General features: G+C 50.3%; 5 protein-coding genes across 5 annotated transcripts; 4 read left to right on the top strand and 1 right to left on the bottom strand.

Moving 5' to 3' along the window:
* Nucleotides 1-274: 274 nt before the first annotated feature.
* P174DRAFT_364515 (glycosyl hydrolase family 43 protein) lies at nucleotides 275-1,858 on the top strand (the record flags this gene model as incomplete). The annotated part of the gene is made up of 1 exon (XM_024821994.1): nucleotides 275-1,858. One exon carries the CDS (start codon nucleotides 275-277, stop codon nucleotides 1,856-1,858), a length of 1,584 nt encoding a protein of 527 aa, XP_024685925.1.
* Nucleotides 1,859-3,461: 1,603 nt separating this feature from the next.
* On the top strand, nucleotides 3,462-5,622 carry P174DRAFT_458001 (putative amidase; the record flags this gene model as incomplete). Its single annotated transcript, XM_024829604.1, has 6 exons — nucleotides 3,462-3,502; nucleotides 3,593-3,932; nucleotides 3,987-4,108; nucleotides 4,166-4,233; nucleotides 4,290-4,555; nucleotides 4,618-5,622. 6 exons carry the CDS (start codon nucleotides 3,462-3,464, stop codon nucleotides 5,620-5,622), a joined length of 1,842 nt encoding a protein of 613 aa, XP_024685924.1.
* A 332-nt stretch (nucleotides 5,623-5,954) lies between these two features.
* Nucleotides 5,955-7,595, top strand: P174DRAFT_364301 (HesA/MoeB/ThiF family protein; the record flags this gene model as incomplete). Its single annotated transcript, XM_024821978.1, has 3 exons — nucleotides 5,955-6,204; nucleotides 6,296-6,509; nucleotides 6,575-7,595. The coding sequence occupies 3 exons, from the start codon at nucleotides 5,955-5,957 to the stop codon at nucleotides 7,593-7,595; spliced, it is 1,485 nt and encodes a 494-aa protein (XP_024685923.1).
* Nucleotides 7,596-7,612: 17 nt separating this feature from the next.
* On the bottom strand, nucleotides 7,613-8,713 carry P174DRAFT_510368 (RlpA-like double-psi beta-barrel domain-containing protein). Its single transcript, XM_024831667.1, has 3 exons — nucleotides 8,249-8,713; nucleotides 7,928-8,172; nucleotides 7,613-7,850 (listed from the first exon to the last, which is right to left on the bottom strand). Exons 1-3 carry the CDS (start codon nucleotides 8,554-8,556, stop codon nucleotides 7,720-7,722), a joined length of 684 nt encoding a protein of 227 aa, XP_024685922.1. The 5' UTR covers nucleotides 8,557-8,713; the 3' UTR covers nucleotides 7,613-7,719.
* A 919-nt stretch (nucleotides 8,714-9,632) lies between these two features.
* Nucleotides 9,633-13,079, top strand: P174DRAFT_418298 (uncharacterized protein; the record flags this gene model as incomplete). Its single annotated transcript, XM_024824680.1, has 7 exons — nucleotides 9,633-9,799; nucleotides 9,849-9,881; nucleotides 9,930-11,095; nucleotides 11,172-11,305; nucleotides 11,357-12,486; nucleotides 12,539-12,898; nucleotides 12,953-13,079. 7 exons carry the CDS (start codon nucleotides 9,633-9,635, stop codon nucleotides 13,077-13,079), a joined length of 3,117 nt encoding a protein of 1,038 aa, XP_024685921.1.
* Nucleotides 13,080-13,811: the final 732 nt, after the last annotated feature.

Genomic DNA, 13,811 nt, shown 5'->3' with positions numbered 1-13,811 from the left:
TCAATTGCCGATCACAGAAAGCTTAGCCAGAATATCCCACGAATAGGGATATTACCGAGCCAAGTGAAACTGCAGATTATTTATTCCTCTAATCAACACCCAAAGCTATCAATCTCCCCATTCAATTCATGAAGAAGCGGGGAAATTCTTTTGGCTAATATTCCTCGTTTCACTCCTGATGAATTAGGCTATTACCATGGGTGACAGGGTTATAAACCCGCAGATCCTGCAGTACCCTGAGATTGTCAAAAGTAACCTCTCAACTGTTTCTGTCATGCTGTGCTTCAGTGCTGGTCTTCTTTTAGGGCTGGGGTTAACAGCCCAAGCCCAAGCTCAACAGACATTCACAAATCCCGTCATCTATGAAGACTTCCCTGACAACGACATCTTCCTGGGCCCTGATGGAAAGACATTCTACTGGTCCAGCTCCAATTTCCACTACTCCCCCGGAGCCCCAATCCTCCAGTCAACAGATCTGGTGAACTGGGAACTGATCGGCCACTCCGTGCCAACTCTGGACTTTGGATCCAACTACAACATGGAAAACGGCCAGACGGCCTACAACGGCGGAACCTGGGCATCCACCCTGCGCCATCGCAAGAGCAACGACAAATGGTACTGGATCGGCTGCATCAACTTCTGGACTACGTACGTCTACACAGCCTCGGACGTCAAGGGCCCCTGGCAGCAATCCGCTAGTTTCCAACCCTGCTTCTACGACTGCGGGCTCTTAATCGACGACGACGACACAATGTATGTGGCCTACGGAAGCAATAACGTCTCCGTTGCCCAGCTCGCTCCGGACGGATTGAGCGTCGTCAGGACGCAGCAGGTATTCAGCTACCCGGCCGAGTGCCCGGGGGGTATCGAGGGGAATCGCATGTACAAGATCAACGGGCTGTACTACATCCTCGACGACTGCCCCGCGAACGGAATCACCGAGGTCTGGAAGGCCTCCAGCCCGTTCGGGCCTTATGAACGGAAGATCCTCAGCAATAACACCCCCTCTCCCGTTCCTGGCTCCGGCGCACCAGTCCAAGGCAGTCTCATCGAGACGCCCAATGGGCAGTGGTACTTTATGTCGTTTGCGTGGGCCTATCCCCTCGGGCGCCTGCCGGTCCTCGCCCCCATAACCTGGGGATCCGACGGCTTCCCCATCCTCCAAACAGTGAACAACGCCTGGGGCGAGTCCTACCCGTACCCTCTTCCCAAGAACAGCAGCGTGCCGTCGTGGATCGGCGGCGACCAGTTCTGGGGCAACTCGCTGGGCCCAATGTGGGAGTGGAACCATAACCCCGACACGACGAAATTCACCTTCAACTCTCCCGGCCTGACGCTGCAGACAGCAACCGTCACCAACGACCTGTACCACGCGCGAAACACCCTCACCCATCGTCCTCACGGCCAGTTCCCCGTGGGAACGGTCCTGCTTGACTTCACCAACATGGCCGACGGCGATCAATGCGGGCTGGCCGTTTTCAAGGACCAAAGCGCGTGGATTGGAGTCGTGCGCAGCGGCAACAGCTACACCGTGACTGCAGTGCAAGGGCTCACGCAGGATGCTAGCAACAACTGGGCGACGACGAGTACCGGGACGGTGGTTGGGAGTGCGCCTATTTCTACGCGCCAGATCTACCTCCAGATTCGGATGGATGCGCGAGCGGACGGTCCGAAGCAGTCGACGTTCTATTATAGTGTTGATGGGAGCACGTATACCCAGCTCGGTGGTGCGTTTACTTCTGATAGTGGCTGGCAATACTTTATGGGATACCGGTTTGCGATATTCAACTTTGCTACCAAGGCTTTGGGAGGTTCCGTTAAGGTCCTTGGTTTTACGAGTTGGACTAATGAGACTTAGCTGTGGCGTTTCCTCTGCTAGTCTACATGAGAGGGCCAGATCGCCTGTCTTTTGGAATATGGATAGACATTGCGTGCATGCACGTTTCTCATGGCTCAGTTGCCAGCCATATAGGAAACTACATAGCTTAGGGCTTATAGCGGAGATGTAATCGTGGATTATGATACTCCTATCATCATGATGAATGCTTAGCTGGCACCCCTGCAAAAAGTCCGTCCTCTCGATCGCTTCTTATATTTCATAGCTGTTAGCGGCTTTGTGCAGACAAAATAACAGGCTCGAAGGGACAGAGACCCATATTGTCTTTTGAAGGTCTCTTTCAGGAACTTCTGGTGATCAGCAGCACGTTCGCATACTGCCTCGATTACGGGTTCTGCACATCCAGACCAGTACAAAAAATGGCTTGTCCCGGTCACTACTCAGCTCATCCTTGGTGAACTGATGATTATCGACTCTTCTTTCTGAAAGGATCACCTCGCTGGCCGATGAGCGAGGGTGTCTATATGGAGGCCCTCCAGTTTCTAGCTTACATCCGGAAACAAAGGTGCGACCCACGAGGAAGTAGAGAACGAGACAGCTGAGATCAGAACCACCAAGAGGCTGACCTGGAAAGAATTTCTGCACAAGAGTAACCGGAGCCGCTTTCTCTTCGCAGCTGTGCTCTTGTTCTGGTAGCAGTTCAGCGACACAAACTCAGCTGGTTACTACGCGCCTCAGATATCCAGACGTTCGGCGAGAGTGCGACAAGTTCATCCCTCTTCGCTACCGGCGTCTATGGGACAGTCAGATTGTCGCCACAGATTTTTCTTGTTCACTGGGTCGACCGACGGGGCTGATGCCAAGTCTCGTTGGCGTTGCTGCCTGCATGGCGTCCATGATGTCTCATTTGGGCTGCCTTAGCCACGCATCCTCCCGATTTAAACGCCTAGTGGTATCCCAGGATCCAATCGCCGTGGTCGTCATCGGCTATTTCGGCCTGGGGACCTGTCCATAGGACTATATTGGCGAGGTAAAGATGACCTCTGCCCGTTTCTGTCGTTCAAGCGCATATACTGTCCCGTCCCCAACCGACTTGGTGCATACGGCATTGGTCTCAGAGCCACGAGTCAGTGGCTTTCATTTCGTCGTAACCGAGATTAGGAAAAGCTGCAGGGCACTCCAAGAAAGACAAGATTTACCTTATGACTCAGAACAATTTCGCAAACGCAGTATTCGGCCGAGACAGAATGTTCCATGAAGAACGCCTTATCATGGGGAGCGGGGTCTTATACCACCTTCCTAGCTGGGTCTAACGTTGAGACAATCTGTGAGTCAGGGTGACTGATTGCCAGTTTCTTTTCTTCCAGTAATGCAGTCTAGACTTGCTTCGAATTCCACAGTATCGATTGATGCTGTTTGAGCCGTTATCGCATTCATGCAGTAGGAAGCTGGGGTGTCGCTCGGCTGTATGAAGCCGTCGGCGATAGTATTTGTGCAGATGACAACGAGCTGCTTGGGAGGACGCTGCATCAAAAATTTGATGTAATGATTCCCCAGAGCAACAATGTCGCATATTTGAAAATAGGAGAAACACCATGTTCCTAGAGAGCCTTGGTTCTTCGACATGTCTCGTCACAGATTGAAACTTGTTATCACTGGATTTAGGTTTTGAACTGCTGCATGGAATGAACGTGACATCCTGACTCAGCGATAACAGACGCACTACATCCCTTGCAGTAGGACAACGATACATAGCCCCTGTTGTCTGCCCGACTCGGCAGCCGGCACAACCTGGAAGATGATCTCCACAGAATATATAAGTAAGCGGAAAGGAAATGTGTACCTGATCGCAGCAGTATTGTCTATCGCAGCATTCGGGGTTGTGCTAGCCTATATTTCAACAACCATGTTACACTGGAGCAAATGGTTTCTGGTGCCCTTTCTGTATGTTGCGACCACTGCATCAAGTTCTGAAAGTTCACCAAATGGTGCAACAGGTTGTCAATGTGTATCCCCCTCCCTGATTGAAGCAACGACGGCTGAGCTCCAGGAGGGGCTCACTAAAGGCTGCTTCTCCAGTGTCGACCTGGTCAATGTTGGTGCATTCCATTCTCCCTTAAACAGGCTTCGATAATATTTAAGGTGCTAGGCGTATGTGACGCGGATACATGAGGTCAACTCGACACTTCATATGGTCCTCGAGGTTAATCCCGACGCATGGGACATCGCTCGGCAGCTTGACTTGGAGAGAGAATATGGACTGGTACGAGGGTGAGGCATACAGCAGTTAGGACCTTCATGAGAAAACTGTTCACTGACAGCTGGCAGACCTTTGCATGGCCTCCCCATCCTTGTCAAAGGCAACATCGCCACCGAGGACAAGATGGAAACAGCTGGTAAGCTTGTATGCGGTGATATCTATCCCAACTCAAAAACTGACCGAGACTACCAGCCGGCTCTTATGCGCTTGTTGGCGCCACGGTGGCTGCGGATTCAACTGTTGCAAAGAAGCTCAGACAAGCAGGGGTCATCATCCTCGGCAAGACCAGCATGTCGGAATGGGCGAACTTCAGGTCACTGAATGGATCCTCCGGCTGGAACGCCCAGGGAGGCCAGACATATGCAGCTTACTACCCAAAGCAGGATCCCAGCGGTAGTTCAAGCGGCAGCGGTGTCGCAGCTGATTTGGGTCTTGCCTTTGCAGCCCTAGGTACTGAGGTAAATGACTTTCATTCACAGAGTTCCCGTGCCATTGTGTGCTAACTCCTAAAATTGACCAGACAAGTGGAAGCATTCTATCTCCGAGTGAAAATAACAATATTGTCGGCATAAAGCCCACCGTCGGTCTCACATCACGATACATGGTCATCCCCATAAGCGAGCGCCAGGATACGATCGGACCGATGGCTAGGACTGTCAAAGATGCAGCAATGATACTGCAAGCGATTGCAGGCCCAGATAAAAATGACAACTATACCCTGGCATCTCCATTTGGGGACCACCTCCCGAATTACGTCGCAGCTTGCAAGTTGTCCGGGTTGAAAGGGAAACGAATCGGTATACCCCGTAACGTCATCAACACGTTGGACTCGTCAAGTGAGCCGATAGTGTCTGCCTTCGAGGCCGCTGTCTCCGTGATTTCCAAAGCAGGCGCGACAATCGTCGACGATGCCAACTTCATAGGTTACGACGAGTATCTCAACACGTCGACCCCACAGGCTGTCGTGGCTGCTGATTTCATAAGCGATATCGCATCATATCTCTCGAAATTGAGGGCCAACCCGAACAATCTTCACAATCTGGAAGATATTCGGCGCTTCACTCAGCAGTCACCACTAGAGGACTATCCGTCTCGTGATACAGGCATCTGGGATCTCGCGCTTGCTAGCGGTATCAACAACACGTCTCCCGAGTTCTGGCAATTGCACTTGCAGAGCCTGTACTACGGAGACGAGGGTGGGTTGACAGGAGCTTTGTCCCGCCACAAGCTTGATGCTGTCATTCTTCCAACAGCTCTCGCTTACGATATACCGGCAATCATCGGGGCACCAGCGGTCACAGTCCCTCTTGGGTCTTTCCCTGCGGGAACACCCATTGAGTACAATGAACGGGGTAACTTGGTTGAAAAGGCGCCTGGCATCCCCTTTGGAATCAGCTTTCTTGGACCCAGATGGAGCGAGGAGAGCTTGATAGGCATGGCCTACGCATTCGAACAGCGGACGCTGGTGAGGAGGAAGCTGCAAAGATATATTGAACCGAGAAGTGACCTGAGCATCTTGTTGTAATGAGTTGTCGGTCTGCACAGAGTATATTCATATTAACTGATAGAAATTGTTATTGCAAAGAAGAAGATCGGTAGATCTAACCATCGAAAAAAGGGACAATGCAAAGGACAATCGACAGAAATACATGAACAATGGACATCATAGATGCTGCAGGGCACGTGCACTGTGGGAGATTACCCAGAAAGGAATAGCGCAGTTTCTGGTCGGCACGATAAGATTAGCTCTCTGTTGCGGGGTTTTTAATCGGCTGCGTAAAATCAAGAGTTCGAAGGCGGTTGGAAAAGAGCCGGAGTTCAGCGTGTCATTTCTATATATTTATTGTTGTCTTTTTTATGGAGAATCTAGAGCAGACATGCGCGTCCTTACGCGCTCAAATAGCTGCCACCGAGGCCCAACTTGCAGGTCTGAAACGCGACCTCGGAATAGCTGAGCAAGCAGCCGCCGACGTCAAGGCTCAAGATACCGCGAGAACAATCGCTGAGGACAAAAGGAGTGACAATGGGACAAGGAAGTGGCCACTGCTCGGCGAGGAATACAAGCGCTATGGAAGGCAAATGATTGTACCTCAACTTGGATTGCAGGGTATGTACTTTGCGCTGCTCTAGCAAAACAACAATCCTCTGCGTCGCCTTGGTGGTTATGACGTTGCTAATATTTCTGATCACTTGTATAGGCCAATTGAAACTTCGCTCCGCACGGGTCCTCATTGTCGGAGCAGGTGGACTGGGATGTCCTGCAGCATTGTACCTTGCTGGAGCGGGTGTGGGCACCTTGGGCCTGGTCGACGGAGACACTGTGGAAAACTCGAACCTGCACCGGCAAGTTTTGCATAGGAGCAAGAATGTTGGAAAGTTCAAAGTAGACAGCGCGATCGAATATCTCCGAGAGTCAGTTCAATGACAACCCCTGTCGAATGTGCTCAGGTACTGACTGGTTGATTACCGCATCTCAGACTGAATCCCCACCCTACATACGTACCATATAGAGCTCACCTCACTCCTCAGGAAGCTCCGGATATTTTCAAAGATTACGACCTCATTCTTGATTGCACGGATAATCCCGCAACTCGGTATTTGATCTCAGATACAGCGGTGCTGCTCGGGAAGCCACTTGTTTCTGCTTCCGCGTTGCGGACAGAAGGACAGCTCATGGTGTTGAACTACCCTCCTCGGCCGGTGGGAGACAAGACCGGAGGACCGTGCTATCGATGCGTGTTTCCGAAACCGCCACCGGCGAACAGTGTTGTCAGCTGTGCTGACGGCGGGATTCTGGGCCCGGTTGTAGGCACAATGGGGGTTCTTCAAGCACTTGAGGCAATCAAGGTCATTACTTCTCCGACTCTGAATTCGAGCGCATCACCTCCATCTCTGCTTATATTCTCCGCATACTCAACGCCTCCGTTTCGAACCATTAGACTCCGCGCTCGTCGTGCGAATTGTGCGGTGTGCTCTGCCGAGGCCAGCGTGACGCTAAAGACGCTCAAATCGGGATCTACTGATTATGTCTTCTTTTGTGGTGTTGCAGACCTGGAAGCGACACTTTCGCCGGAGGAACGTATTTCGCCCCTTGAGCTCAGAAAGAAACATCCTAAGGAAGTGCCACAAGACGGAGGCCGCCTAAGCAAGGAGCCCACGATCATCGACGTGAGAGAGAAGGTGCAATTCGATATTTGTAGTTTGGAAAACAGCATCAACATCCCCATCTCGACCATTTTGTCGTCAGCGTCAAGTTCTACGAACGCAGATGCCAATGCGCAACCTTCGCTACCGTCCTGGCTTCCGACCGAACTAGCGTCTGCTGAGTCGACGGACCCGATATATGTCGTGTGTCGTCTTGGGAACGACTCGCAAATGGCAGTTCGGAGGTTGAAAGAGCTGGGGCTCGATCAGGGTGGACAGAGATACATCGGTGATATACAAGGAGGGTTACGCGCGTGGCGTGAACAAATCGATCCTGACTGGCCAGAATACTGAACAGAAGTAATAGACCAAGTTATGAAAATAAAGACACAGTTATGTACAGCAGTCGTAATGGGTATATCAAAAGTAGAGCAACAAAAAAAGAAAAAAGAGGGTAAAGAAGCCGAAATGCTCATCATCACTGTAACGAAGCAACAGGAGAGTCTTCCAGCCACGACCATTCAACGGTGACCCGACCAAGATCCATATCAGCAAGTTTCTGGAAGACGGCGGGCGACACGTCCAAATCTTTCACTTTACATCCCACACCTGGATTCGTGTCAGCAGGTTGCCCACATAGTATCGCATAGCCAAGAAACGATCAGAAGGCAGCGACAAAGACATACATCGATCAACGATCTTGACATCCACGCTCGATTCACCCCGACGAAGCCTCAATTTGAGCCCGCACAGCGGATTCGCATTCGGGTTTGACCCCGTCGAAGCAGCATCAAAGAGAACATGGGAGACGGCACAGATCATGTCCGAGTCTGTGCTGGTGATGCCGCATGAGCCGAGGCCGGGGTTGTAGTAGGTCAAATCTCCCGAATAGGGACCACCATGGGAGGTGGGAAGCGGAAGATTTGAGTGGCTTAGCCTTGGTCAGTTGATACACTTGAAGAGATAGAATGTGAGTGATATGCGACACTCGCGCAAAGACTACTCACCCTTTTGCCCTGGTCAATCCCACAGCGAGGCCGATGACCAGCGCAAGGAGACAGACGACCGCGACTGCAATTGCGATGACTATCAGACGCTTCTTTTTCGAGAATTGTCGCCAGTTCCAGTTCAAGTTCCACCAAGCTGGTTTGGCGAGGGGTTGTACGCTAGAGTCTTTCGTCGCAATGGCTGCTGGCTCGGGAGAAGCCTCTGCGACACCGATAGGGACGGGCTTCCGCTTTGGGACCGCCGCAAAGGGGAGATGCGAAGCATCCTGACACAATTGCGGGGGAGGTTTCTCCACGTCTGTAGACATGACCGTGGCGTTGACTAAAATTCTTTCATGGGATTATCCAGATCGAAGACTGTCATGGTGATGGAGGTCGCGATAGCCGACTTGCTGTCTCTGGACTCTGAAGATCAAAATTAAGGGGTTAATGACAGAGACGCCAATTGATTGGCTGCATTTTCTGTAGGACTCAGAGCAATGTTCATTGGTAATTGAATCGAATCTCTAGATAGATATGCATCAGGAGAATGTGAGCATCATAGGGGTCTCAATAAATAGTAATTGATATTCACATTCACATTCCGATAAAAATTTCAAGATCATGTTGATTGACAGATCTCGTGGTTGCCAGTTGTGTCTCACGAGTTCCCTTGCTTAATGCTGCTTACATTCTCCGATCGGAGAATTCTCCTCGATAAGGCTGAAGAGAAGTCTAAACTGCAGTCTCAATTCATCATTGCAGAAGAAGATAATCAAAATAAAGACATCAGACAGACAGATATAACATGATAACATCATGTGTTTCCACTTTCCAAGGAGAGAACTACTAAGCCACGAGTGCCGACCCACAGCAGTATTTGTTCCTTGCATCATTGCCCGGATGCTACCATCAACCACTGACCAACATCTATCTAGTTATCAAAGGTCATGTCTCTCAATCATCAGTCATCAATGTGACAAAGTACTATGATGTTGACTACCATCTAAATTGAAAAGAAAAGGGGTTCTGACGAAGCCAAGCGATTCTCTGCATAACCGCAGATCCGAGGCATTTGTGAAGCTACACGGCCCACTAAGGTCATCAAATTCCGCCCAGATTGGGGATGTTGCATTTCCCGCTCTGAGTTCTAACCAAAACCTTAATCGAAGTTCTGTCACTTTTAGAGGGATCTCTGCAAGAGTCGTGTAATTGTTACTCACGAATTGACCTCAACTTGCCCTGCGTCTATTGACCAACGTCGGAGGACGTATCTCGGAGGACGTATCCGTTGATCACTTGAACATGCCGATGATCGGCCCCAGTCTACTGAGAGAGTGAGACCTCGACTGACGGTCCACGGATTGATAAACGCGGGGTGCGACTGAACTCGTTTGATCCTACCATGGCGTCGCGAGTCAGTTCGCGCCAGTCGACGAGTTCGTCACAGTACTCGCAGAATGATGAGCCAGACAACAAGAAACAGCAGCAGAAATGGAACCTATTCCGCATGATCAAGAATGGATGGTCCAGGTTGGACCTGGATCGACGAACGGTGATCTTGATGATGAAGTGAGTAATGACAATTGACTTTGCCCGCTGAATACTTATAAGATATTAGGGGTGCTCTACCACCTGCTATTGCCATAGCCATGTAAGATGTCCTCAGTTCCTCACATTACACCACTCTGACAACCAACAGGTATCAAGCCGATTCTATTGCGGCACGGTTCCCCACTACTGGCTATCTCATTGCAATCATCTCTGTTCTCGGATTTGCCATCATGCCACGGGCCAAATTCATCCAGATGATGCTCTTGGACGTACTGGCAGTTTGCGTTGCAACGGCTTTTGCCCTGCTTATGATGTTCTGCAGCGTGAAAGCACGAGAAAACACACAGTCTGCTGCAGATGCGGCCTCTATATCGAGTTCGGATCCGACAGCTAACGAGTACAATTCATCTGCCTCCGCCGTTAGTGGCGTGCTGCTGTTTTTCCAGATATACCTGGTGCACTCGTTTCGTGCCCATTATCAACAGTTTCAATTTCCGGTGATCATCTATGCCATAATTGCCAATATCACCTCGTCATATGCCCCTCGGCTCCCCACCATGGCCGCCGGTATTGCTTTGGTGAGGACCTTGCTCGAGGCTTGTTTGATTGGGTTGGGAATCTGTACGGGCGTCTCCCTGTTTCTCTTTCCCGTGACCTCAAGACACATTGTATTCAAAGAGATGGCAAGCTATATCGGAGGTCTTCGCGTAGGTCTCAAGGCTCATACAAAGTACTTTGAGAGTCTGGAGCGCGATGACATGTTTGGCCGGGCCGAGACATATGACGAGACAGTCGAGAAATTTTCCAAGAAGGGCAAGGTTTATAGCCCAGAAGCAGAAGCTATTCGAACTGCGATCCAGAAGATTACAGACCTCCATGGCAAACTGCACGCGGACCTGACCTTCGCGAAGCGCGAGTTCGCCATTGGAAAGCTCGGCCCTGACGATCTCCAAGCCATCTTCAGACATTTACGCCAGGTGATGATTCCAGTTGTCGGTCTCAGCTTCATTGTGGACATTTTCCAGCGTCTGTCGGAGTACAACAAATGGAACGATCCCATTGACCCACTCGCAACGGACATAGGTACCACCATCCGCAGTCGTGTTGTACACGAATGGAACGAAATTATGAAGGCCGTGCATGATCCCTTTGCCTCCATTATCGAGACTATCGATAGCGGGCTAGAACACATTTCTTTGTCGTTACAGCTGACAAAATCACCGAAAGCTTCGCTCGGAAAGAAAGATGCGCCGACAGAAGGGGTTGCAGATCTGGAAGCGTCGGCAGAGAAACCCCGTCCCCGGGAGAAGCAGGGTTCGCGGCTTATTATGAGCGAAAGCTCAGCGACTTTAAGGTGGCAAAACGACTCGCTCTGAGGACCTGGAGTGAGGAGAAGGGCATCACCTTACCCCGGATTTCTTCGAGCGTCCTTCTTCTGACTTGCCCGATCTGGACGAATTCCTACTAGACAAATCCGGGGTCGGTCGCGATAGGAGCCGTCGACAGCTCTATCTTTTTCTTTATGTAGGTGCAAAGGCAACTTGCTCGCATTTCCGTGCTAACACCTTAAATCAGATGGAACAACTACTCTACTCGACAGGCCATACAGTACTAGATTTTATTCATTTCGCCGATGAGAAAGTCAAAAGCGGAAAGCTGTCAAGATCACGTCTGATCATTCCCGGTGCTAAACGCTTACTGAAGTGGTTACGCAGTATACTTCAGGCGGAGGATACCCATGAAGACGATCACTTGGGCGATATCCACACGCAGAACCATATCCTTCAGCTTGGTGAAGCGTACAGGCACAGGAAGGATCCTGAGCATTTGCCCCCTGAAACCACCATTCAGAAGATCGGCGACAAAATCAGGGTAATACCCTGGCTGCTGCGTTCATCAGAGTCAGCCTACGGATTTCGAGTGGCTTGCGCTACTATGACTATCTACGTGGTTGGCCTACTTCATCAGTCTCAGACCTTCTTCATCCATCAACGCCTGGTCTGGGCCATGATCATGGTTAACATCAGCATGTCACCGACCGCGGGACAGAGCATTTTCGGCTTTGTGCTTCGTCTGATTGGCACTGTGATAGCCATGGCTCTCAGCTTTTTGGCTTGGTATATTCCAGACGAAAAGACACCGGGCGTCATCGTCTTCTTCTGGCTCTTTGTTGCCTGTGGGTTCTATGTCCCTATCAAGCTTTTCCGCTTTCGAATCGTCGGGATTATCATCATCATCACCACTTCCATGATCATCGGCTATGAACTTCAGGTGCGCAAGGTTGGGCAACAGGTTGCGAGCTCCAACGGCCAGGCCTATTATCCCATTTATCTTCTTGCTCCCTATCGTCTGGCCATCGTGGCCGCAGGTATTGCGGTGGCATTTTTCTGGACATTTTTCCCATTTCCAATCTCCGAGCATGGAGTTCTTCGCCAGAGCCTTGGAGCTTCGCTTTATCTACTGGCGAATTATTATTCTATCATCCACGAGTCCGTGTCTGCGCGTTTGCGGGATGACGAAGGTGATCTGGCTTTGAAAACGTCAGCAGGGCGGAGGCTGCAAAAAGCGCGAGGCAAAGTGTTTTCTAAGCAGATGTTGATGTTGAATGGCTTGCGAACATCTTCGGAGTTTCTAAAATGGGAGGTGCCCATCGGAGGCCGCTTTCCCAAGAAGCGGTACCAGGCTATCATATCATCGATTGAGAAGTACAGCTCATCTCACTTTCTTTGCCAGTGCGTCACCACTAACACTCGATAGTATCGTAAATTATCTGAGTTTGCTAGGCTATGCCTCGGACACTCTTTTGCAGATAGGCGATGACCCCCACGCATCGAATTCTGACTGGCTTCACGACTTCAAAAGACTGGTGTCTAGTGCCCGCGTCACGACTCACGAGGTGACCTCTGTTTTGTGTCTTCTGTCAGCTAGTATTACGAACCGACAGCCTCTGCCGCCCTACCTGAAGACTCCTCGACCGTACAGTTTCACAAGGAGATTAGAAGCGCTCGACAAAGACATTCTCAGCATCAAGCACGTCGCAGAGCCGGGATTTGCCACGTTTTCTGTACTGCAGATCTCGACCAGATGCATTGTTGGAGATGTGGAGAGATTGATGAGGTGAGTTCGTCTCCACATCCATATTTTGATAACATGCTAAAGCAGGTTTGATAGAAATGTGAAGGCTCTCGTAGGGGAGCTTGATTTTTCCTTCCATGCTGTCAGCACAGCACATAGCACGAAGTCGTCTCTAGATCAATCGCGCCTCTCGAGACCACCATCTCGCGAGAAGTTTGAGTGAGAGATTATCCATGTTGTTTATACATATTTGAGGTTGTCAAGTCTTGACTTGTTCGCCTTGACTGTACATATTTACGAATAGAGCACGAATGTTATGTATATCGATTTCTGGATATATTGTCTCGATTGCGGATTGGGTAGCAGAAGGAACCCATCTCGTTCTCTGTTGTGCTAGCTATCTTTTCCAGCTGCTTTGCTAACTTTCTCAGTAGGTGTAAAGTGAGAATCGAAAGTCAATTTCCTCATTGAATCCGCGTTCGATAACCACATCATTCATGCCTTGATCAACAGGACGTCGTGACTCCAACAATACCAACTGCAATAGCGACTGATCTTGGCAGTTGCACGGATGCTTTGAAACGGCGAGAATCGAGCCTCCTACATTCCAGGAACTCCTTGCACAATCAGTTCGCCATATCGACAAATCCTGCGTGGTCAAACACTCAACGGCATAACACATCAGGAATGCAGGAGAGTATGCGGATGACGACTCCACTGGAGCCTGAATCAAGGACTCAACCTGGACACCAGGTTCAACTCCTGCCTTCTCTATTCCTGGCATAAATAATCCTGACTCCACCATGTCAGCATCTGTGCGCACGACTTTCCATGTCCAAGGTCTATCATCAGTGCATCCCTTGCGGAGAATTAATCATGGTTTTACAGTAAGCCATCATGAGGAAACCGGGTCTTTTTCGATCTTGTCGTTGATAAATCTGCTTTCGACCATATT

The sequence above is a fragment of the Aspergillus novofumigatus genome, assembly GCF_002847465.1.
Source record: "Aspergillus novofumigatus IBT 16806 chromosome Unknown P174scaffold_2, whole genome shotgun sequence".
Lineage (NCBI taxonomy): Eukaryota > Fungi > Ascomycota > Eurotiomycetes > Eurotiales > Aspergillaceae > Aspergillus > Aspergillus novofumigatus.
Note: the sequence above shows the minus strand (reverse complement) of the source record. Positions and strands in the feature narration are given on the sequence as shown.